At 46.2% G+C, this 25,049-nt stretch overlaps 1 protein-coding gene across 3 annotated transcripts in view; it reads left to right on the plus strand.

The window, feature by feature from the left end:
- adgrl2a (adhesion G protein-coupled receptor L2a) overlaps positions 1-25,049 on the plus strand; it is a 639,330-nt gene that overhangs the window by 569,518 nt on the left and 44,763 nt on the right. For all 3 annotated transcript variants that reach the window (XM_041208140.1, XM_041208142.1, XM_041208141.1), the window contains 5 exons: positions 5,337-5,520; positions 18,220-18,342; positions 19,287-19,486; positions 19,813-19,986; positions 21,720-21,929. In XM_041208140.1, coding sequence (XP_041064074.1) covers positions 5,337-5,520; positions 18,220-18,342; positions 19,287-19,486; positions 19,813-19,986; positions 21,720-21,929 — 891 coding nt within the window. The remainder of the gene's footprint in view (positions 1-5,336; positions 5,521-18,219; positions 18,343-19,286; positions 19,487-19,812; positions 19,987-21,719; positions 21,930-25,049) is intronic.

Here is a 25,049-nt window from a genome sequence, read left to right on the forward strand (position 1 = left end):
AAAAAAAGCCTGTAATGCCACATCTAAGTATCTTCCACCTGCTAGGAAGGTCATGGTGGCTAGGAAACGAGACAGAAAGAGGATATTAAGATGGATTAGGATAATTAATCTTAAGCTGACAGTAGCCTTGGTAGACTTTTTCTAATCATTCTTGCAGATACAAACCACTGTTTAAAATCATCCTGTTTTTATTTGCATAAAGTGCCTCGTTACGAGAGCTAGTTATATTACCATTGATCAGATAAAGGCATATATGGGGGGGATGTGGGGAAAGAGAAGAGAGGCTGCAGCATCTACTCAGTTGCACTGTTCTGAAATACAGCATCAAAATCCCTCTGCCTAATTCACTCTTGCATTAACTATACATTAGAGCATGGAATTGATTAACTGATTAAATTGATTAAATTTAATTACTTTCTGACAGGATTGTAATGGTCTCCAGTTGTTTGTTTTTCCTGTTGCGTTTTTTTTTCTTTCACTTTGCATCTTTCCCAGTCAGCCCAGTGATTTATAAAGCTTTCGCTCAAATCTTAGACTGTGACTGAGGCTCAACTGTGTGTGACTGAGGCTCACCTGTGTGTGACCTTTTGCCATCTCCATTTGTTAAACAAGGATGTCCAGATTTTAAATATCGATTGATCTGTTCTTTGAGATGTTAATCAGGAATCACCAAATGTGCGTGTTTGCGTGTCTTTCCGTCTGGTTCTTGTTTTTCTATCTATTTCACATCTATTTCAGATGTAGGTAATCTGTATCTCTTTATTTCTCTCTATCTCTGTTTTTTCTATCTAGCTGGCTTATCTCTGTCAATTAATCCATCTGTTTATCTTTTGCATCTGTTTCAATCCATCTCTCTCTTTACCTCTCCCTCCATCTCCCTGTATATACCTCTCAAAGCCTGTGTGCATCTTTCTCTTTCTGTATTTAATCCCAGTTTAATGTCCTGTGATCACTCCTTTCCTCTCTGTATATCGCTCCCTAATCTCTGTCTGTACTTGATTATTTGCCTCCCTTTCTATCTTTTACATTTCTCTCTATATCATTGTTTCTCTCATGTACCAATCCCGCCCCACATGCATGTCTTTTCATCTGTTTAGACTATCCGTGCTCCTCTTGCATAAAAAGGCTGCAACCTCACACACCATAAGCCTACTAGCTTGGTCAGCAAACCGGACAATACTGCCTTTCCTCCCAAAATTCTCTGCCATGGTTACACTCATTCTTAATTTCTGAGGCTCTACAACGGGGCATGTAATGCTTTGCATCCGTTGTCAGCACCCTGGCTGCCCAGTCTGACCCTCCCGCCGCATTTGAGGAGCCAGGCAAGCTGAGCACAAAGTGCATTGATTTGCATAGAAGCTCACAGCGCAGAAACAGGCCATTTGGCCCAGCAGTCCCATGCCAGTGTTTGTGCTGCACACAGATCTCCTCCCACCTTATTTCATCTCAGCCTATCAGCATATCCTTCTAATCCTTTCTCCCTCCTGTACTTACCTAGCTTCGCCTTAAATGCTGTTTGCCTTTATGATGCCTTGTCATAGTGAGTTCCACCGTATCACCACTGCAAATTGTGTCTGATGATATAAAATACAAAGCAATACAGTTTGTGCTTAGGTTGGTCAATCCTATGTTTCATTAAGGCTGCAGTTCTCCTTCTCCCTTAGACATCCTTCCACAGCCGAAATGGCTAAGACCAGTTACACTTTGTTATAGGAGTATAGGATAGCTGCCATCTTGCTGTGTACTTAATGTGTAGAGAGTGTGTATTGAAAAGTAACAGAGATAGGCTAGACTTCAGCAGGAACATATGACAGTGTAAAATAACTAAACCACTCCTGGCTTGCCTGATCAGTGAATTTTGAGCAGTTACAAACCATTTGCCGGGGGAAGGGGTGTACTGCTCCCCAGCTCTCGCTGACTGGCACCTCACTCTAAAAGGATGGCAGCTACAGGACGAGGATATCCTTCTGTGGACTCATTCTTGGGACAGAGAAAGGGCAGCTTTACTTTGCTTCTAATTGGATTGCCCAATCCTCAAGAGTGTCCAAAATGGAAAGTATTCAGCGTGTGCGTACTCGTTGGCAAGCCCATCCGAACTCCATGGCCAAACTGCACCTTTCCTTGGCCAACTCAGCATCTCTGCTCATCCCGCTTTGATTAGGGGCTGCTCCATAATCACCCCCTCTCTCCACCCCACCCCCCACCCACCCACCCCAATCCCACCCCCTTCCTTTAGTGGCTTATCATGCAGTCAACAGAATCCCCTGCGATGGAAGTCTTCCGGAAACCGCTGTGATATGCGGAATACAGAGCTAAGGGAACCAGTTGAAAATAGGGGTCTCCCATTTAATAAGGAGATGAGAGGGAATTTCTTCTCTCTGAGAGTCATGAGTCTGTGGAATCCTCTTCCCCAACGAGCAATGGAGGCTGGATCATTGAATATATTCAAAGGTTGGGTTAGACAGATTTTTGATCTTCAAGGGAGCATATGGTTATGGGGGACAGGCCGGAAAGTGGAGTTAAGGGCACAACCAGATTAGCCATGAACTTACTAAATGAGGGAGCATGCTCGAGGGGCCGAAAGGCCTACTCCTATTTCTTATGAAATTATGGTTTTCCATATCTTTCCCTGCTTTCAAAAGTGTCCTTTTCGTCCATCTTTTAGTCCACATCTTTGCATGCCTTCCTCAATGCTTCTAACACTGCATTTGTTGTCTCTGTTTTCTTCCCAGAACCTCCTGGATTGCTTTTGGGAAACATCTTGAAATGTTTCACTACATTAAACAACAACAGCTTTTATTTATGTTGCTCATTTAATGTAGTTCAGCGTCCCAATGGGCAGTCAAACAAAATTTGACGCTGAGCTGAGGAGATATTCGGAGAAATTGACCAAAAGCTTTGTTGAAGGTGTAGGTTTTAAGGAGTGTCTTGATGGAGGAGAGAGAGGTAGAGGGTCGGAGAGGTTTAGGGAGGGAATTCCAGAGCGTGGGGCCCTGGCAGTGGGAAGCAACGCCATCAGTGATGGATGATTACAATCCAGAAAGCTGAAGGGGCCAGAATTGGAGGAGTGCGATATCTCGGAAGGTTGTGGGACTGGAGAAGATTGCAGAGATGGGGAGGCACCATGGACGGATTTGAAAACAATGATGAAAATTTCAAGATTGAGGCGTTGCCTAACCAGGAGCCAATATGGTTCAGTGAGCAGAGGGATAATGGGTAAACAGAACTTGGTACGAGTTCGGACAAACACAGAAGAGTTTTGGATAGCCCCCAGCTTACGGAGAGTAGAATTTGGGAGACCAGCCAGGGGAGCATTTGAATAGTGAAGTCTAGAGTTTGCAAGGGGCATGGATAAGGATTTCAGCAGTAGATGGGCTGAGACAGAGGTAGATTCAGGCATGTTGCATAGGTAGAAATGGGCAGTCTGAATGATGGCTTGGAAATGTAGTTGATGCCTCACCTCAAGGCCAGGTGACACCAAGGCCTGAATTTTTAGGTTCGTGGGCCTGAGAACGGCCGGGAAATGGATCGCCGACCGCGATTGGCTCCCGGCTGCGATTTTGTGCTGGCTGGCAAGCTAACGGTCAACCAGAGTGAAGCGCATGCTGAGAAGCTCAGCACTGCCGGGGTCTGGGGGCGGGGGGGGAAGAGGGCAAGTGCTGACAGGAAGCTCCCCGAAGGCAGAGAGCTACCTCGGAGCCGAAGACCTGAAAAGCATGAAATAAAGCTTTTAAAATCGGGGGGGATAAAAATGTGCAAGCCCACAATCCGTCATCTCAATGTGTACATTCTAGAAATGCTGCCCATGAGATTTTTCTTTTTCTTTCATTTAGTAACAGAAACCACATCCCACCCGTGGATGGGGTTTGAATAAAAATGCAAAGGCCGCCTGGCTGATTTGCCTGTGCGCCAAACGTAAGGCAACATAAAATTAAAGATGATTGCAACTTTAATTGGACTCTTAATTGTCGGCGGAAGTGCTTCCGACTCTTGCGCACTCCGACCTACTGAAGTTTCGCACGAGCTCAGGATGGCATTGGGGCGCTCACCCCAATGTCGTCTTGCCCTATTTTGCGTCCTATCGGGTCAGGCGCCCGCCCGCCGACCTAAAAATTCTGCCCCCCAAAGTTGTAGACAGCCTGATTTAGCCTCACGCGGTTCTCAGGGAGCAGCATGGAGTCGACAGCGAAGGAGAGCAGTTTGTGGTGGGGACCAAACGGCTTCAGTTCTCCCAATATTTAGTTGGAGGAAGTAGGGAGGCCTTGGTGTGGCGCAGTGGGGGTAGCATCGTTATCTCTAGGCCAGGAGCTCCGGGTTCCCAGCCCCACCTCGTGACTTGATGGCCAAGGAAGGTGCATTCATAACGTGGCCAAACTGGTTGATTATCAGCCCGTAAATCCTGATGGCAGGCGGTAAGAGCGGGAGAGTTTCCTGCTCAACCGTACTGCCGAGGCGATGGCAAACCACTGGAGTACTTCGCCAGGCATAATGATGGTCCAGTCCAATGGAAGCCCGTGATCATGGTCATCTCAGGGCCTGGTGTCTGGAGGAGGAGTCGGAAGGAATTTCCTGCTCATCCAGCACTGATTTGTCAAGACAAGCAGTCCGACACTTTAAATACAGTGAGGGGGTTGAGGAATGGGGTGGTGAGGTAGAGCCGGGTGTTATCACTGTTCAGGTGGAAACCGGTGGGTTTTTTTTCAGATGATGATATTGAGGAGCAAGATGTAGATAAGAAATAGGATCAGTCCCCGGGGACTCAGCAGAGGCAACGGTGCGAGAGTGGGAAAAGAAGCCATTGCAGGTGACTCTCTGTATAAGGCCAGTTGTTCTGGATGAGCTCAGTGAGCACAGAAGATAGAAAGGTTGTTTGTCTCACACACACACACACACACACACAAACTGCATTCTGTACTTCATTGTCATTATAGCAGCACAGGGAGGGGAAGGGGCCTTTCGGTCCCTCGAGTTTGTTTCGCAATCCAGTTTGATCATGGTTGATTTGTATCTCAGTTCCATTAACATGACTTGGTTCCTTATCCCTTAACACTCCCACCTAACAAAAACCTGTCAACCTCAGTTTTGAAGTTTCCAACTGGCCCCCAAGCTTTCACAGCTTCATAGATGGCTAGAGTACCTGATTTCCAGTACTCTTTCTTTCCTGGCTTCACCGCTGAACAGCCTATCTCTAATTTAAAGGTCATAATCCCCTGTTCAGGTCTTGACACTAGAGGAAAAGGTTTCACCTGTTAACTTGACTATATGTCTGAATGAACCAAGGCCATACTGATGTCAGCTGTTTCCCACCCCCAACCCCCCTCAACAACTCCATCCAGGCCATCGTGGACACGGTTGACAACCTGCTCAGACCAGAGGCTCTGCAGTCGTGGAAGGACATGAACTCGACAGAACAGGCTCACGCGGCAACACTGCTGCTCGACACGCTGGAAGAAGGAGCCTTCGTCCTGGCCGACAACCTCATGGAGCCGACCACGGTCACGGTGCCCACCGAGAATATAGGTGAGAGGTTCGGCTGTAATGTAGATGGAGATAATACAAGGCCACGGAGGGAGGTGGGAGGGTTGTGGGGATGGTGGCTGGGCTCAAACTCTGAAAGGTCTCCCCGTTTGTAGAAAAGAAAGGGAAAACTTGCATTTGTATAGCACCTTTCACCACCATTGCAGCCAGTGAAGTACTTTTTGTAGTGTAGACACTGTTCAAATAGAAGAAACGAGGTAGCTAATTTGCTCAAGGCAAAGTCCCACAAACAACATTTATTTATTCAGACATGGATGCCGCTACCAGGTAACATTTATTGCCCATCCCTAATTGCCCTTAAGAAACTGGTGGTGAGCCGCCATCTTGAACCACTGGGATCCATGTTTTTTTCTTCATTCATGGGATGTGGGAATCACTGGCTAGGCCAGCATTTATTTTCCATCCCTACTTGCCCTTGTTCAGAGGACATTTTTTTTTTAAAAAGCCAACCACATGTAGGGCAGACCAGCTAAGGACAGCAGATTTCCTTCCCTAAAGACAATAAGAGAACCAGATGGGTTTTTATGACAATTGCTTCATGGTCATCGTTAGACTTTTAATTCCAGTTATTTATTGAACTCAAATTCCACCATCTACCTTATTGGGATTTGAACCCAGTTCCTCAGAGCATTACGCTGGGTCTCTGGATTACTAGTTGAGTGACAATACCACCATGCCATCCTCTAATTGTAATTGTTGTAGATATAACCACAGTGCTTTCATGGAGGGAGCTCCAGGATTTTGACCCAGTGACAGTGAAAGAATGGCAATGTGGCTCCAGGTCAGGATGGTCTGCAGCTTGGAAGGAAACTTGCAGATGGTGGTGTTCCCATGCATCTGCTGCTCTCCTTCTCGGTGGTAGAGGTTGAGAGGTGTTGTCAAAGGCGCCTTGGTGAGTTGCTGCAGTGCACCCTGTAGATAGTACACACTGTTACCACTGTGCATCAGTACAGAAGTGGTGGATGGGGTGCCAAACAAGCAGGCTGCTTTGTCCTAGATGGTGCCAATCTTCTTGAGTGTTGTTGGAGCTGAGCTCATCCAGGCAAGTGGAGAGTATTCCATCACACTCTTGACTTATACCTTGTAGATGGTGGACCAGCTTTGGGGAATCGGGAGGTGAGTTACTCTCCACAGGATTCCCAGCCTCTAACCTATTCCTTTAACCATAGTATTTATATGGCTGGTTAAGTTTCTGGTGAAACCCAGGGTGATGTTGGTGGAGGCTTCAGTGATGGAAATGCTGTTGAAAGTCAATAGGAGATGGTTAGATTTTCTCTTGTTGGAGATGGTCATTGACTGATACCTGTGTGGTGTGAAAATTACTTGCCATTTATTAGTCCAAGCCTGAATGTTGCACAGGCTGCATGTGCGTTGAGGGCAGCTTCAGTATCTGAGAAGTTACGAATGGTGCTGAACATTGTGCAATCATCAATGAACATCCCCACTTCTGACCTTATGATGGAGGGAAGGTCATTGATGAAACAACTGAAGATGGTTGGGCCTAGTACACTACCCTGAGGAAAAGTGGTCTCCTGGGGCTGAGATGATTGGTCTCCAACAACCACAACCATCTTTTTTTGTGTTAGATATGATTCCAACCAGCGGACAGTTTGAACCCCCTGGTTCCCATTGACTCCAGCTTTGCTAGGTCTCCTTGATGCCACACTTGGTCAAATGCTGCCTTGATGTCAAGGGCAATCAACCCCACCTCACCTTCAACTTGTTTGTCCATATTTGGGCCAAGTCTATAATGAGGTCAGAAGTCGAGTGGACCCAGAGGAACTTTTGTGATGATGACCAGATAATCTGTTCTTGTGATGTGGATAGCACGTTTAGAGAGGTGGTCACACCACAGATGAAGGGACTTGAGGAAAGAAGGGAATGAGTGACCACCAAGCTGTCCAAGAGAAACAGGCAGGTAGTTCAGGAGTCCTCTGGGGTCCCGCTCGCAAATCAGTGTTCCATTTTGGAGGCTGATGAAGGCACTGGTTCCTCCAGGGAGTGCGGACAGAGGCAAGTTTCTGGCACCACAAACAGCCTGTCTGTACAGTAGGTGAGGAAGGGAGGAAGAGCAATAGTAATAGGGGATTCTATAGTCAGGGGAACAGATAGGCGCTACTGTGGCCGTCAACATGATTCCAGGATGGTATGTTGCCTCCCTGGTGCCAGGTTCCAGAATGTCACTGAACAGCTGCAGGGCATCCTGAAGGGGGAGGGTGATAAGGCAGAAGTCATGGTATATGTTGGTACCAATGACATAGGTAGAAAGAGGAATGAGGTCTTGCATCAAGAATTCAGCGAGTTAGGCAGTAGACTAAAAAGCAAGACCTCTCGGGTTGTAATCTCTGGATTACTCCCAGTGCCACGTGCTAGCGAGCTCAGAAATAAGAGAATAGCGCAGATGAATATGTGGCTTAAGAGTTGGTGCAGGAGGGAGGGTTTTAGATTCCTGGATCACTGGGATCATTTCTGGGGAAGATGGGACCTGTACAAGTGGGACGGTCTACATCTGAACCAGAGCAGGACTAACATCCTTGCGGGCGGGTTTGCTAATGCTGTTGGGAGGAGTTTAAACTAACTTAGCTGGGGGAGGGGACACAAAATGTTAGCAGAATAGGGGCACATCATAATACAGTAAAACAATCAAATCAGGGGGAGTACAGTTGCATTAAGTTTCAAGGGAGTAAGGCAAGGCTGGATGGCCTCTGCTTTAATGCCAGGAGTATTACAGGTAAAATGGATGAGTTAAGGGTGAGGATTGACACGTGGAATTGTGATATAGTAGCCATCACTGAGATGTGGTTGAGGGAGAGGCAGGATTGCCAGCTCAACATTCCGGGATATAGAATCTTCAGGTGAGACAGGGGAGGGGATAAAAGAGGAGGAGGTGTTGCATTATTAGTTAAGGAGTCAGTTACTGCAGTAAGGAGAGATGATATCTTGGAGGGGGCGTCGAATGAAGCTTTTTGGGTAGAGATTAGGAATAAAAAAGGGGCAGCCACATTGTTCAGTGTTTATCATAGACCCCCAGATAGTCAGTGGGAAATTGAGGAGCAAATTTGTGCACAATTTGTGGAGGTGTGTAAAATCAATAACAATAGGTTAATTATATTAGGTGATTTCAACTTTCTTAACATTAATTGGGATCGACATAGTGTTAAGGGCTTGGATGGAGTGGATTTCTTGAAATGTGTACAGGAGAACTTTTTAGGTCAATATGTAGAGGGTCCAACAAGGGATGGTGAATTGCTGGACCTAATTCTGGGGAATGAAGCCGGACAGGTGGCTGAGGTGGTGGTGGGGGAGCATTTTAGTGACAGCGACCACAACATGGTACAGTTTAAGTTTGTTATGGACAAGGAAATCGACAAGTTGCAAAAAAATGTTTTGGACTGGGGGAAGAGTGGATTTTAGTAAAATACAGAAGGATCTGGCCAAGGTAGAAATGGGAACAGCTACTTGTGGGGAAATCTACAGAGGAGCAGTGGGGGGCGTTCAAAAAGGAAATGGGGAGGGTACAGGCTCAACATGTTTCCTCTGGGGTGATAGGAAGGAGTAACAAGCCCAGAGAACCATGGATGATATTCAGGTTACGATGAGAAGGAAAAGAGAGGCTCTTAGCAGGTAACAAGGGAAGCAAATCAGCAGAGGCATTAGAAAGTGCAGAGTGGAGCTTAAAAAAGCAATTTGGAGAGCAAAGAGGGGATATGAGAAAGCTCTGGCTGGTAAAAGTAGAGAAAATCCCCAGATATTCTCTAAGTATATCAATGGGAAGAGGATAACCAGGGAAAGAGTAGGGCCCATAAGGGACCAAGGGGGCAATTTATGGATGGAGCCAGAGGACATCGCTCCAGTGTTGAATGAATATTTCACATCCTTCTTCACCCAAGAGAATGAGGATGAAGGTATGGAACTTGGGGAGAGAGACTGCAAGGCTCTTGAGCAAATTGATATAGGGAGTGACAAGGTAAGTGACTGCTAAGGGAGGAGATCACAGGGGCTCTGACCCAAGTTTTTAATTCCTCTCTGGCCACGGGGGAGGTGCCAGAGGACTGGAGAACAGCTAATGTGGTTCCGCTATTTAAGAAGGGTTGTAGAGATAAGCCAGGGAACTGCAGGCCAGTGAGTCTCACGTCAGTGGTAGGGAAACTATTGGAGAAAGTTCTGAAGAAGAGTATCTGTCTCCACTTGGAGAGGCAAGGTTTGATCAGAGATAGTCAGCATGGCTTTGTCAGAGGGAGGTCATGCCTAACAAATTTGATTGAATTTTTTGAGGAGGTGACCAGGTGTGTAGATGAGGGTAGTGCAGTTGATGTAGTTTATATGGATTTCAGCAAAGCCTTTGACAAGATCCCACATGGGAGACTTATAAAGAAGGCAAATGCACATGGGGTACAGGGTAATTTGATGAGGTGGATTCAAAATTGGCTTAGTTGTAGGAGACAGAGGGTGATGACACTGGCTCGGTCCCCTATTATTTGTCATTTATATAAACAACATAGGTGACTATGTGGAGGATAGGATTAGTAAATTTGCAGAAGACACAAAGATCGGCCGGGTGGTTAACAGTGAGGTTGAGCATCTTGGGCTGCAGGAAGATATAGACGGGATGGTCAAATGGGCAGATAAGTGGCAGATGGAATTTAACCCTGAAAAGTGTGAGGTGATACACTTTGGAAGGAGTAATTTGGCAAGGAAGTATTCAATGAACGGCATGACACTAGGAAGTTCTGAGGAACAAAGGGACCTTGGCGTGTGTGTCCATAGCTCTCTGAAGACAGAGGGGCATGTTAGTGGGCTGGTGAAAAAGGCCTTTATCAATTGAGGCATAGATTACAGAAGTAGGGAGGTCATGTTGGAGTTGTATAGAACGTTGGTGAGGCCACAGCTGGAGTACTGTCTGCAGCTCTGGTCGCCACATTATAGGAAGGATGGGATTACACTGAGGGGGTGCAGAGGAGATTCACCAGGATGTTGCCTGGGATGAAACATTTAAGTTATGAAGAGAGGTTGGATAGACTTGGGTTGTTTTTGTTGGAGCAGAGAAGACTGAGGGGCGACCTGATCATGGTGTACAAGATTATGAGGGGCATGGACAGGGTGGATAGGGAGCAGCTGTTCCCCTTAGTTGAAGGGTCAGTCACGAGGGGACATAAGTTCAAGTTGAGGGGCAGGATGTTTAGGGGGGATGTGAGAAAAACCTTTTTTACCCAGAGGGTGGTGACGGTCTGGAATGCGCTGCCTGGGAGGGTGGGGGAGGCGGGTTGCCTCACCTCCTTTAAAAAGTACCTGGATGAGCACTTGGCACATCATAACATTCAAGGCTATGGGCCAAGTGCTGGTAAATGGGATTAGGGTAGGTAGGTCAGGTGTTTCTCACGTGGCGGTGCAGACTCGATGGGCTGAAGGGCCTCTTTTGCACTGTGTGATTCTGTGATGTTGTTTGAGAGATGAATATTTGCCAGGGCACCGAGGACAATGCCCCTGTCCGTCAGTACTGCACTGTGGCCAGGTCTCTGGAGTGCCACTGATCGCATATTCTTTTGGCTCAGAGGGGCGAGTGCTACCCCCTGAGCCTCGACGGACCCTGCAAAGCCAGCGTTCTGCTGTAGCCAGAGCAGTGCAAGACCCTTGCCTCGCCACCTGTTTTTTGTCCAAGAAAAAGGGGAGAAAATGTCAGCATTCCCATTCTTTGGCAAGGAAATGTGATGATAAACAGCCGTTCCCTGAGCCCGGTAATCTGTAGATCAAAAGGAATGCAGTCGCTCAATGCCGGCCGTGATAAAAAAGGAGAAACCCTTTGGGACGGACACAGGAGAGAGTTTAATCCAATCTGACGTCTCGAGGCGTGAACGCAAGGCAACAGCTCTAGCTTTACGATCTGCAGATCGTGGCAAATTATGTTTTTGAATAACAAGCCCTTGTGCTCAATATGTGCTCAATAGGATTGCAGATTATGCATTCAATAGAAGCTTCTTTCCAATCATGAGTAAACATTCCACCCATCTGATTGTGCCTTGGAAACAGACACCAAAGAATGTATACAGAGCACAATTGGCGCTAAAGTGGCCTGTAATTGCTTTAGAGATGGTTATTGCCTAATGTCTACCAGCAGGATTGCACTTTCTGATAAAATAGCACTGACCCGTTGACCTCTTTTGTAAAACATGTAAAGTGTTGCAAGAGCACAAGCTTCTGTTGCATAACAACAGTGATATTTCATGCCTCTGCTTAAAACTCCTATCCCTACATTCCAAGCAACTGGAACAAGAACTGGACAAGACCATTCAGCCCATCGAGGCTGTTTTGGCCTTCAGTTAGATCACGACTGATCTGTACCTTAACTCCATCTAGCGGCCTAGGTTCCACTTCCCTGAACACCCCTTGCCTAACAAAAATCGTTTAGAAATTTTCCATGGAGCACCAGCTTCATCCAGCTTTTGGCAGACACCGGTCCAGATTTCCGCGACCCTTTTTGTGAAGAAGCGCTTCCTGAAGTCACTCCTGAAAAAATTTATTCCTAGCTGCTTCCAACCGGCCGGAGACGGTGGTGTGGTGTTAATGTCACTGGACTGGTAATCCAGAGGCCCAGGCTAGTGCTCGTGGGTTCAAATCCCACCCTGGGGGCTGGTAGAATTTAAATTCAGCCAATAAATCTTGGTCAGGATTTTACAGTCCTGCCGAACTGAACGGTGATTTAAATGGTTCACGGCATCCGCCGGGGTGGGGTGCAGACCCACCACAGCAGGGCAGTAAAATCCTGGCCCCGGAATTGAAAGCTAGTCTCAGTAATGGTGACCATGATAACTATCTTTGATTGTTGTTAAAAACAAAAACAAAAATACCTGGAAAAACTCAGCAGGTCTGGCAACATCTGCGGAGAGGGACACAGTTAACGTTTCGAGTCCGTATGACTCTTCAACAGAACTAAGGAAAAATAGAAAAGAGGTGAAATATAAGCTGGTAAAAGGGGGGTGTGGGGCAGGTAGAGATGGATAGAGGGCCAGTGATAGGTGGAGATTGCCAAAAGATGTCATAGACAAAAGGACAAAGAGGTGTTGACGGTGGTGATATATTTGATTGTTGTTAAACTCTCATCTGGTTCACCAATATCCTCTAAGGAAAGAAATCGGCCATCCTTACCTGGTCTGGCCTGGCCTACATGTGACTCCTGACTCTTAACTGCCCTCTGAAATGGCCAAACAAGCCACCCAGTTCAAGGGCAATTAGGGATGGGCAAAAATTGCTGGCCTTGCCAACAATGCCCACATCCCATGAAAGAATGAACTTAAAAAAAGGAAAAACTTGTCTCTTACCCACACTACCCGCTCTTTGAATGTCCCAAATTACAACTGGACCTAACCTCTCCAGTGGCTGAGTTTGTAAAGGTAATGGAGTGAGAATTGTCATCGGGAAGTCCCCTAATCTCCTTTGATGTAAGATTGCTGGGAAAATGGTGGACACAGACATCTGTCCCATCTGTTGCTGAAATTACTTCAAGGAATTGAGAGAACTCCTGAGGAAACCCTATCCCCACGTGCAGTTGAATCACACTGACCATGGTGTTCCCTGAGGCTGACTCCTGTGCCGAAGTTGACTGATGTTGAGGCAGCAGTAGATGAAGTACATTCCCAGGAATGTCAGAGGCGTGGGGTCCAAATAATCCCAACATCTGATCGCTATCATTACCACTACACCACCATCTCTCCTGAGTCTAGTAGCAGGGGTATCAGTCATACAGGCTGTTCTGCCCTGGATGGTGTTGAGCTTCTTGAGTGTTGTTGCAGCTTCACCCATCCACGTTAGTGAGGTGTACTCCATTACACTCCGGACCCGAGCCTTGCAAAGTGGGTAGAATCATTGAGGATGCATGTGGTGAGCTGCACAGCCTCTAGGCTGCTCATGCAGCCATATTCTAGATGATGGTTGCTCCACTGAAGCATCTGGTTCATGCTGACCCTCCCTTAGATGACGATGGTGAGGACTCATCAGTGGTGGCACCATTAAAGGGGTCTGTGCGGATAGATGAGCTTTTTTCTCTTCTTGCTGGGGGTAGCCATTGTAGTTGCAAAGAACCTGCCACTTGTCAGCCCAAGTCCGGATAGTGTCCAGGTCCTGCTATAAGCTGGTATGTGCTGCTTCATTATCTCAAGAGTTGTCAAAGGAGCTGAACACTACAACGAACTGTGAACTGTCACTCCTGACAGCTGGAAGGTCATTGATGAGGCAGCTGAAGATAGCTGAATGGAAGATGCTGCCCTGAGGAGCTCCTGTTCTCACTTCATTGGGACCTCCAACAATCACAGCCACCTTTATGTCCAGTGCCTCTCCGGCTGTCGAAGAAATTTCCTGTTGACCCCAGCTGACCTCAGTTTTGCTTGGGCTGCCTGATACCAAACTTAGTCCAAGTGCTGCCTCAGCATTGAAGAAAGCTAATCCCATCTCTCTGAAATTCAGTTCTTTTGTCCACGTATGAATCAATGCTGTGATGAGGTCTGGCACTGACTGGTGCTGAAGATACCCAGACCGGGCATCAGTGAGCAGGTGGCATTTGATGCCACGAACGATGACTCCTGCAATCACCTTTTTCAATAAGAGACCAGCTTAGAGTTATCCAATCTTAATTTGGATGAGACATAGCAGGCAGCCCTCCTTCCTCATTCATGGGGAGGTGGTGCTGATGGAGAGATGGTCATGTAATGGTAATGTCACTGAACTAGTAATCCAAAGGCCCAGACTAATGCCCTGGGGACATGGATTCAAATCCCACCAAATAGCAGCTGGTGATATTTAAATTCAGTTAATTAATCTGGAATATAAAGCTAGTCTTAGTAATGGTAACCATGAAACTATTATTGATTGTTGTTAAAAGCCCATCTGGTTCACTAATGTCCTTTGGGGAAGGAAATCTGCTGTCCTTACCTGGTTTGGCCTATGTGTGACTCCAGATGCACAGCAAGGCACAAGTCAGGAGTATGATGGAATATTGTCCACTTGCCTGGATGAGTGCAGCTCCCCCAACACTCAAGGAGCTCAACACCATCCAGGACAAAGCAGCCCACTTGACTGGCACCCCATCCACAAACATTCACTTCCTCCACCACCGACGCACAGTAGCAGCAGCGTGTACCATCTACAAGATACATTACGGGAACTCACCAAGGTTCCTTAGGCAGTACCTTCCAAACCCATGACCACTACCATCTAGAAGGACAAGGGCAGCAGACAGATGGGAACACCACCACTTGGAAGTTCCCCTCCAAGCCACTTGTCATCCTGATTTGGAATTATGTCGCTGTTCCTTTACTGTCACTGGGTCAAAATCCTGGAACTCCCTCCGTAACAGCACTGTGGGTGTACCTACACCACATGGACTGCAGCGGTTCAAGAAGGCAGCTCACCACCACATTCTCAAGGGCAATTAGGGAAGGGCAATAAATGCTGGCCCAGCCAGCGACGCCCGCATCCCTTGTACATATATAAAGTAAAGTTTCATGGTCACTTTTTATGATTATTTACAGGTACATATGTATAGAAAATGAATTCAAACTCTCACACGCCCATGGTAGAAATTGAAATCTCTGCACCATCCCACCGCTGTACCTGCTCCGTGTGGCATGCGTGATAATGAAACTATGCAATTTCTGGTCTTCAACCTTTGACTGCATTACAGGTTCACCAGAAAGAGAAACAATGCCATCCATGCATTTTATAAATATATTTTGCAGTTTGAACAATTCATTTTTTTTAATTCATTCATGGGCTGTGGGCTTCGCTGGCTGGACCAGCATTTATTGCCCATCCCTAATTGCCCTTGAGATTTTGCTGGTGAGGTGCCTTCTTGAACCGCTGCAGTCCCCGTGATGTAGGTACACCCACAGCGCTGTTAGAGACTTGTGTTTCTGAACACGATAGAGATAGATTTCCTCTTGATGCTATTTTTCACCGACACCTCAGATGGAAAAAAAAACTCGAGTGTTTTCTTTCCCCTGAGAGTCTGTAACCAGGGGCAGAATTTTCCGTTTGACGTGGGGGTGGTGTGGCGGGCCCCACAAGTCCGCCCGTAAAACGATGTGCAGCGATGTGGGGCAAGCGTCCCAATGTCACCGCGCGACATTTCGATGATGTCCAACACCCGCCCGCCATTGATTAACGGGCCACTTAAGGCCTACCCTCCAGCCTGGCCTGCTCCATTGGCCTACCCTCCGGCCTGGCCTGCTCCATTGGCCTACCCCCGAGCCTGGCCTGTTCACCCGAACCCCTCTGCTGCAGCCTAGCACTGACCATCGCGAGCAGCTTACAAAAGGCTGCTCGGCCTCCTTTTAAACAGACTGCCGATTCGCCATTGGACCCAGCGGCCTGTACAAACCCACCGCCCACCCACACACCCCCGCCATCCACGGGAGTCGGGAAATAGGCTGGACAGGCCTTAATTGGCCCGCCCGCGTAAAATGGGTGCGCAGACCAGATCACGGGCGGCGATGGGGTCCACGCCTGCCCGCTCCCGCTCCCGCCCCCACTCCCAAACGGAAACCCTTGGCCCAAGTTTTTTTCAAATGCGTTTACTATTTAGCCAGAAAGAGCAAGCAGGTGAGATTTTTCTGTCACGTTTATGATGTGGCTTCTCCCTCGATTATCCAATGTCTAAGAAACTGTCAGCCAGAAGTGACTGATAAAAATTTACTTGAGCTCCCACCCCTTTTCTATTTATTCCAATACAGCAACAGCACTGGGAATTTTTTTTTTTATTCTTCCATGGGATGTGGGTGTCACTAGCAAGGTTACCCATCCTTAATTGCCCTCGAACTGTGTAGCTTGCTCGGCCATTTCAGGGGGCAGTTAAGAGTCAACCACATTGCTGTGGGTCTGGAGTCACACATAGGCCAGAAGTGGTAAGAATGGCAAGTTTCCTTCCCTAGAGGGCATTAGTGAACCAGATGGGTTTTTACAACAATCAACGATAGCTTCATGATCATCATTACTGAAACTAGCTTTATTTATTTTCAATTCATTCACGGGATGTGGGCTTTGCTGGCTGGGCCAGCATTTAGTGCCCAGTCAGGAGGTGAGTTACTCGTCACAAGATTCCTAGCCTCTGATCCGCTCTTGGGGCCACAGTATTTATAAGTTCAGTTTCTGATCAATGGTGACCCCCAGGATGTTGATAGTGGGGGATTCAGTGATGGTAATGTCATTGAACATCAAGGGCTGATGGTTGGATTCTCTCTTGTTGGAGATGGTCATTGCCTGACACTTGTGTGAATGTTACTTGCCACTTGTCAGCCCAAGCCTGGATATTGTCCAGGTCTTGCTGCATTTGGATATGGACTGTTTCAGTACCTGAGTCACGAATGGTGCTGAACATTTTGCAATCATCAGCGAACATCCCCACTGCTGACCTTGTGATGGAAAGAAGGTCATTGATGAAGCAGCTGAAGGTGGCTGGGCCTAGGACACTAGCCTGAATATGATGTGGCTTTTCCCTCAATTCCAGAATCTATTAATTGAATTCAAATTCCACCAGCTGCCATGGTGGGATTTGAAGCCATGTCTCCAGGGCATTAGCCTGGGTCTATGGAATACTTGTCCAGTGACATTACCATTACACCACCATCATCCCCTAAGTCTTTGGCGAGTTGGCCTATTTCAGCCCAGGGTAGCAGTTATGGTCACTGGGACTATCTTCAGGGCTCCTGGGCCAAGGATCGATGGAGAAAAAAAATCCAGCAGCACTCCAGCTCTTCACTGCAGCTGGAAAAGTTCACGATATTCATGAAGAGCAGGCTATCTTATTGGAGTAGGAACCTCTGTTTTCAACTGTGACTTCCAGGCACTGTGCTCCAGTGAGCTCAAAAAGAGGGTTCACAGCTGTTGGATCTTTCCAACCAGTTTCATTCCTCCAGAAGTCGGCTATCTCAGCTTGCTCTTTGTCAAGGTGCCAGAAGATATTCAGTGCCCACAAAACCAAAGCCCTGCACCCCCCTCCCCCCTCCTCCCCCACCCAACAATGGGCGAGCACCTTTGGAAGAAGAGGGAAGTAACAAAAACTATAACCAGATACTGCCATCCTTAAATGTAAGATATAAGGTTTTACGCTTTGATAAGATGCGCATTGAAGAGAGGGGTTAATAAAGTGAACAGTTGTGTTCCTGCTTTAAGGAAGTGTCCATGCTATAACATGTTGTGGTGTCTCGCTCATCCCCAACACTTGCTGATCACTGCTTTATAGAAATGCTGGTACAGTCCCAAACCTGTGACTTCGATCATGTAGGAGGATACAGCTGTGGGCACAGAAACACCACCCTCCAAGTCACACACCATCCTGCTTTGGAAATATATCGATGTCCCTTCATCGTTGTTGGTTCAAAATCCTGGAACCCCCTACTTAACAGCACTGTAGGAGTAGGTTCAATACATGGTCTCAATATCCAAGAAGGCAGCTCACCACCACCTTCCTAAGGGCAATTAATGATGGGCAATAAATGCCAGCGACCCCCACATCCTTTTAATAAATAAATAAAGGAATAAATCCGTTTGAGGGAAAAGGCAGGTGACAGCAAAGTAAGGATTTTTCAGCACAAACTATTGTCATATGCTTTGTAATTTGACTGCACGGTTTTAAAATTAAAATGCTCTTTTGCCTTCTCTCTCCCCTGCCTCTCTGTGATGGTGCTGATGCAGTTTTGGAGGTTGGCTTGCTGATTACAGAGGGCCAGGTGAAGGATCTGAGATTCCCCCAGGGCTACATGGGTGGAAACTCAATCCACCTATCAGGCAACACCATCAAGCAAAACAGCCGGACCGGTAAGTGACAGATGCCAGGTAACAGGAATCTTTCCTGCGGTGAGGATTACTGCACTTTTAAAGAAAAGATCCTTGTTTTCCCCTTTCACTCTAATGACCCATTCCCGACGGTTTATATTAACTGTGGGTTTCTTTATAGGGTGATTTTGAAACAGAAGGATGCCCATCAAGTCCACGCCAGCTCTGCGTGGAGCAATCCAGCCAGTCCCATTCCCCACTCTATCCCCCTAGCCCTCAAGTGCCCAACCGATTTCCCTTGGAAATCGTTAATCTTCTCCACTCCTGCCGTTAATATTGGAATCCTGTTACAATGAAGTGCATGTTTTCATTTTAGTTTGTAAGTGAGAGCAGCTGTTAGCAATTGGGGAAAGGTTAGGGAATTATTATTAAGTATACTGGTTTACATGGGTGGATGGGGAGGAAAAGGGGAGTCAGTGCCTGTGTTCTGGGGTTTTGGGAATAAACCTGTGTTAAGGAAAAGGCTGGTTCCAGGTTCGTCCATTGTTTGAAGTATGAACAGTAACTTCAACATCCACCACCTCGTAGGCAGCGAACTCCAGGTCAATACCACTCACTGCGTAAAAAGAAAAAGTTTTTTTCCTCACATCCTCCATGTATCTATTCTCAAAATCTTAAAAATGTGTCCCATATTTCTTGTACCATCAGCTAATGGGAACGCTTTTTCCTTGTCTACTTTACCTGAGCCTGTCATAATCTTGTACAGCTCTATCAAATCACCCCTCCATCTCCTTTGCTCAAAGGAGAACAACCCCAGTTTCTCCAGCCTAGCTGTGCATTGTGTCAGCAGCCATGAATCTCCGGGGGGGGCAAAAAGCACCTGCGTTCTGCAGGGGGTAGATGGTGGACTGCTTTTGTTGTTGTTTTTTTTTAAACGAGATTTTTTTTTCCTCTCCCCTGCGTCCACCCTTTCCCGGTTTGCGTAGCGAAGCTGGTTTTCACCCTGTACAAGAGCTTGGGGCAGTTTCTGACCACAGAGAATGCAACGATCAAACTGGCAGGTGACGGGACTGGGCGGAACTACTCCATCGCGGTGAACTCCCACATTATCGCCGCATCCATCAATAAGGAGTCCAGCCGCATTTATGTGACCGAACCTGTCGTCTTTACCCTGGCACATATTGACGTAAGTTTGCCTTTTAGGCCAGTATCCAGCCACTCAGAGCGACATAAAGCTCGTAAAAGTAACATTGGAGAATAGCAGAAAGTGGGCCTACGGTTTTCATTAGTTACAGAAACGGCTTATTCAATCTCAGCATTTAACTGATTAGTACAGCGCTCCTTTATTACTTAAAATGCTGTCTGATGGTTTAGGCAAAAACTACTTTGCCTGCATTACATTGCGTTGACTTTGTTAGTCCCTGTGCCTAGGTGAAATAAAGGTTTGACATTCTCTCTTGTCTCTTTTTTTTGCTCCATTCTGCACCTCTCTCGCCTTTCAATCTGCTCCAGCCTGACAACTATTTCAATGCAAATTGCTCATTCTGGAGTTACTCAGAGCGGACTATGATGGGTTTCTGGTCCACCCAGGGCTGTAAGCTGATCGACACCAACAGGACTCACACCAAGTGCGAGTGTCGGCACCTGACCAACTTTGCAATCATCATGGCCCACAAGGAGGTGGAGGTGAGCTGTCAGTGCATTTATGAGGCTCATTCTGTGCACATGCGAGACACCATACACACAGGCGAGATAAACCCTTCCTTCCACTCCCTACCCACAGCTGTCCTGTTTTTCTGAAACACATCAAAGCCATTTTGGTAGAGTAAATAGGGAGAAACTGTTTCCACTGGCTGGAAGGTCAGTAACCAGAAGACACAGCTTTAAAGCAATTGACAAAAGAACCAAAGAGGGAGATGAGCAGAATTTTTGTATATATATGTGTGTGTGTATATGTGTATATATATATATATGCAGGAAGATATTATGATCTGAAATGCATTGCCTGGGAGGGTGGTTTTCAGCCAGGAAATTGGATAAGTGCTAGGAAAAATTTGCAGGGGAAAAGAACAGAAGGAGTGGGACTAATTTTTCAAAGAGCCAGCACAATCACAATGGGCCAAATGGCCTCCATCGGTGTTATAAGCATTTCCGATTCTAAATTCATTGTATGATACCAGTATCTGTTTTGGTTAATGTGGCACCAAAGCCAAATTTATGGTGCAGATGGGCTTGTTTCTGCAAGCAGGAGGGTCAATAACCAAAGAGTACAGACTCAACATCATTGGCTACCAAAGGGAAGATGAAAGAATACATTTTTATGCCATGAATTGGAATGCACTGCCCGAAAGGGCGTTGGAAGCAGATTCAACGTTCGAAAAAGAATTGGATAAATACTTGAAAGAGAAGCATTTTCATGGATATGGGAGAAAGACCAGGGAAGTGAAACCAATTGGATAGCTCTTTGGAAGTATTGGCACAGGAAGGATGGGCTGAAAGGCCTCCATCTGTGCATTTATAGCCTTGTTCAGAGGGCATTTAAGAGTCAAGCACATTGCTGTGAGTCTTCAGTCACATGTAGACCAGGTAAGGAAGTAAGTTTCCATTCCTAAAGCACATTAGTGAACCAGATGGGTTTTTACAGTTGACAATGATTTGATAATCATCATACTTTTAATTCCAGATTTTTATGGAATACAAATTTCACTATCTGCTGTGGTGGGATTTGAACCTGGATCCTCATTACCTTGGGTGTCTAGAGTACCAGTCCAGTGAGACTACCAATATGCCACTGCCTTCCCTCTGCAATGCACTAAATTTTAAACAGTTTCTTTCTTGCTTTATATTAGAAAGCAAGCGTACAGGACATTGATGAGCCACAACCGGAGTGCTATGTGCACTTTTGGAGGACACACCTCCCCAAGAGGCAACAAAGATTCACTGGACTGGGTCTTGTGAAGGGAGATCGAGTAGGTTAGGCCTGGAGTTTAGAAGAATGAAAGGCGATCTAATTGAAACACACAAAATTCTTAAAGGGACAGAGTGGATGCTGAAGAAATGTTTCTCCTGGCTGGGGAACTCACAACATGGGGAACTCACAGTCTCAGGATAAGGGGCGGGCCATTTAGGACTGAGATGGGGCGAAATTTCTTCACTCAAAGTGTTATGAATTTGGGACAGATTTTTCGTTAAGGGATATGGAGACAATGTGGTCAGGTGGGGTTGAGGTAGAAAATCAGCCATGATCTTAGTGAATGGCAGAGCAGGCTTGAAGGGCCGAATGGCCTCTTCCAGCTCCTGTGCCCTATGTTCTTCTATGTGCAATTGTGTGGGATAGGCTTGCTGGGGCCAGAGGGTCTCCTCCTGTCTGTTGTTGCGTCTGGTTGTATTTAACCTGCCCACTCCTTCTTCTCCTGCAGTACTCCAGCGAGATGCACGAGCTGATGCTTTCCATCATCAGCTGGGTGGGAATTGTCATTTCCCTCATCTGCCTGGCCATTTGCATCTTCACTTTTTGCTTCTTCCGGGGCCTTCAGAGTGACCGAAACACTATCCACAAGAATCTGTGCATGAACCTGTTTGTCGCAGAATTTATCTTCCTTGTGGGCATCGATAAGGTTAACTATGAGGTAAGGTCCCAGCCTGGGGTATTGATTTCCTGGCAGAGCTGATCTTGGGGAGAATTGACTTTGTTCCGAAACAGATGCGAATTTAAACATGATTCCGCTGTCAACCTCCAGTATATCAAACTTGACATGTCAGTGTTTAAATGCTTATGATTCAGGCCATACTTAGCAGCAGCCATCTTTAACTGTGGTATTGAGCACTCAAGACGATGATGGGGAGTTCATAAATCAAGGCTGTTTATAGACTCGTGTGCATCGTATTTGTGCAAACCACTCAATGGAGGTGATGGGCCAGAGCATTCAGTGCGAAGCTGATTGCTTAAAACTGCCACTGAAAGATTGTTCAACGATACTTCGGATTTACAACCTGGCCATTCAGCCCAGAAAATTCATGCTGATAGTTATGCTCCATATGAACCTCCTTCCCACACCTATCTTTCTGTTCCTTTCTCCCCCATGTTTTTTTGTCTTCTTTATTATTCCTTCGTGTGCATCACTGGCAAGACCAGAATTTGTTGCCCATCCATGTGGCTTGTTCAACAATGTTACTTAACAGTCAACCACATTGCAGTGGACCTGGAGTCAGAGTCACAGGGAGGCCAGAGCAGGTTAGGGTGTCATTCTGGGCTTTTAATGATAATTTCATGGTCACCATTACTGAGACTAGCTTAAAATCCCAGATTTTATTAATTGAATTTAAATTTCACCAGCAGCCGTGGTGGGATTTGAATCCTCACTCCCTAAGCCATTGGAGTACAAGTCTAGTGACATTACCACTACGCCCTCTAGCTTCCCTTTGATTTATCTATGCTGTTCACCTCAACCACTCCACGGGAGTTCCAACCTCTTGGGTCGAGATGTTTCTCCTGAATTCCTTGTTGGGTTTATTGTTAACTATATTATAGAGATGATCCCCCCCCCCACCACCCCGCTAGTTTTGGCTATCCACACAGGGGGAAACATCTCCATGTCAAATACATCCCCAGCCCACAAAGCTTTCGAAAGTCCGGAAGTGCCAGGACAGGAAAAGTCCAGTTAGCCTGCCTCACTTATCCCTTACGGCTGTGATGCGCTGTGTATCACAACCTTGCAGCTCTGAGTGAATTAGCGCCACAGAAATCTGCATCTGATAGATGCGAGACTAGCGGGTTCATTGAGTCTGCCCCACTGCAGTAGTGATGCTCTGAGTATCTTGATTGACAAAACCCATCACACACCAGCCTTCCTGTTGTGGGACGGGCACAAAAAAGAACAGATTAGCAAACCAGAGACCAATTAATGGAAAAAAACGGAAATTCCTCTCTGAACCCTCTAGGCAATTGAAACTAGTCTTGAGACCAGACTGGCCAAGACTTATTTCTTGGTGTAGTTCCCTGTCCAAGTTGTACATTGAATCAGCATGCCATTAACCTAGATTTTCCAATGTGTTACTCAAACCTGTTTGTTTCTGTCCTTTAAATAGGTTAGCTCTGCCATTTGAAATAAAACTTATTAGAAGATTTAGGATCGTGACCTTTGCTGGAATAATATTTGCAGGTTACCCTCTGTTACAGTGCCCGGGTGCCCAGTGTCCTCAGTGTGGTGGACTGTTCAACTGCAGGAGCATCACAACTCAGCTCACTAAAAATCGTCACCAATTAAACTTTATACCCAACTGGCTCCTGTCTCATAAAGCAGGCCCTTAGTTTCTGGCTCAAATGCCAGTTCTAAAAAGGCGCTGGGGCAGTTGCGCCCTTTCATTGTTTTACGGTTTTGGATAGTGGTGGTAGTTCAGCGGCCGCTGAGGTCAGATATTCAGCTTGGCTTACCCTGCGCAGTCACCCTGACTAAACACTAGAATAGTGCCGGAAAGAAAGACACATGTTGCTGGAACTTTTCATCTTGCACTAATCAGGACAAGCACAAGAATGCAAAATTTTGAACGATCACAATAATTTATGCTACAGGGAAAAAGGGTGCTGATTGGTTGGAAATTTGACTCTGGCTAAGGCACTGCCATTGGGAAAGCAACCGGGAACTATAGGTTCCCGAAGCTCCCGGATAATTCAAAAAGGTGCAAGGATTAAACATATTTCTTTTGTTTGCAGAGAACGGGTCCCCACATATGAATGTATGTTGCTTCTGGCAAACGTAACTGAGTCACATTGCACACTAGTTAAGCATTGGAAGTGTCACACCTGGATTTAAATCCAATGTGTTGTAATGTGAAGCTGATAGTGGGGTGTAAGGGCACGCACTATCTCAGGCACAATAATCCTGACAGTGGGTACAAGAAACACATTCTGTTTCTTAATGTGGAAGTTAACTAACAACCCAACTCTGTGGCAACCTCTCTTGTGTTTTGTCTGTCTCTCCCGTTTTCTGTTTCTCTCTCCTTCTCTCTCCTTTTCTCTCATTCTCTCTCTCTCTCTCTGATACATCCATGTTGCAATGTTGTGTTGCAATTAGTTCTCCTCTCAGAGGGTTGTTAATGTGCCTCTCTGTGCATCGCTGTGCTGAAATCCAGATTCCCCAATCTGAAATTTCATTGATGTATCACCTTTTGTACTCACAGGGCATCCAAGAGCACTTTTTGTGACCAATGAGTTCCTCCTCCTTTCTAAAACCTCAAGACCACGAAATTCCTTACTTCTCAGCTTTTTCTTCCTCCTTAAACCCAAGCTTGGCATCACCCAGTCATTATTCCCAAATTTTCCTGATTTTTGTCTGTCGGATAATGCCGCCATGTCTCAGATGGATGTAAGAGATCCCGTGACTTTATTTGAAAAAGATGAGGAGTTCTTTCCTGGCTGATTTATCTCAGCCAAAATAAAACAGATCATTTTTGCATTGCCTTGCTGTTTGTCATTGTCAAGAGCTTGCTGTGTACGATTACTACACTTCAAAAGTACTTAATCGGCTGTAAAGCATTTTGAGATATTCTGAAGCCATTAAAGAGCAAGTGTGTTCTTTCATTCCTTGTTCCTTACTTTTGTCTTTTCTCTTTCCTTCCTTCTATCTTTTTCATTCTTTCTCTCTTTTGTTCTCTCTTTCTCACATTTCTCCTATTATCTGAATGTAATTCCACTCGTAAATGTGACACATTTCAATTTTAACAGTATGCAGTGTTATACCATACCAGCG

This window comes from Carcharodon carcharias, chromosome 16 (genome assembly GCF_017639515.1).
Source record: "Carcharodon carcharias isolate sCarCar2 chromosome 16, sCarCar2.pri, whole genome shotgun sequence".
NCBI classification, from domain to species: Eukaryota; Metazoa; Chordata; class Chondrichthyes; order Lamniformes; family Lamnidae; genus Carcharodon; species Carcharodon carcharias.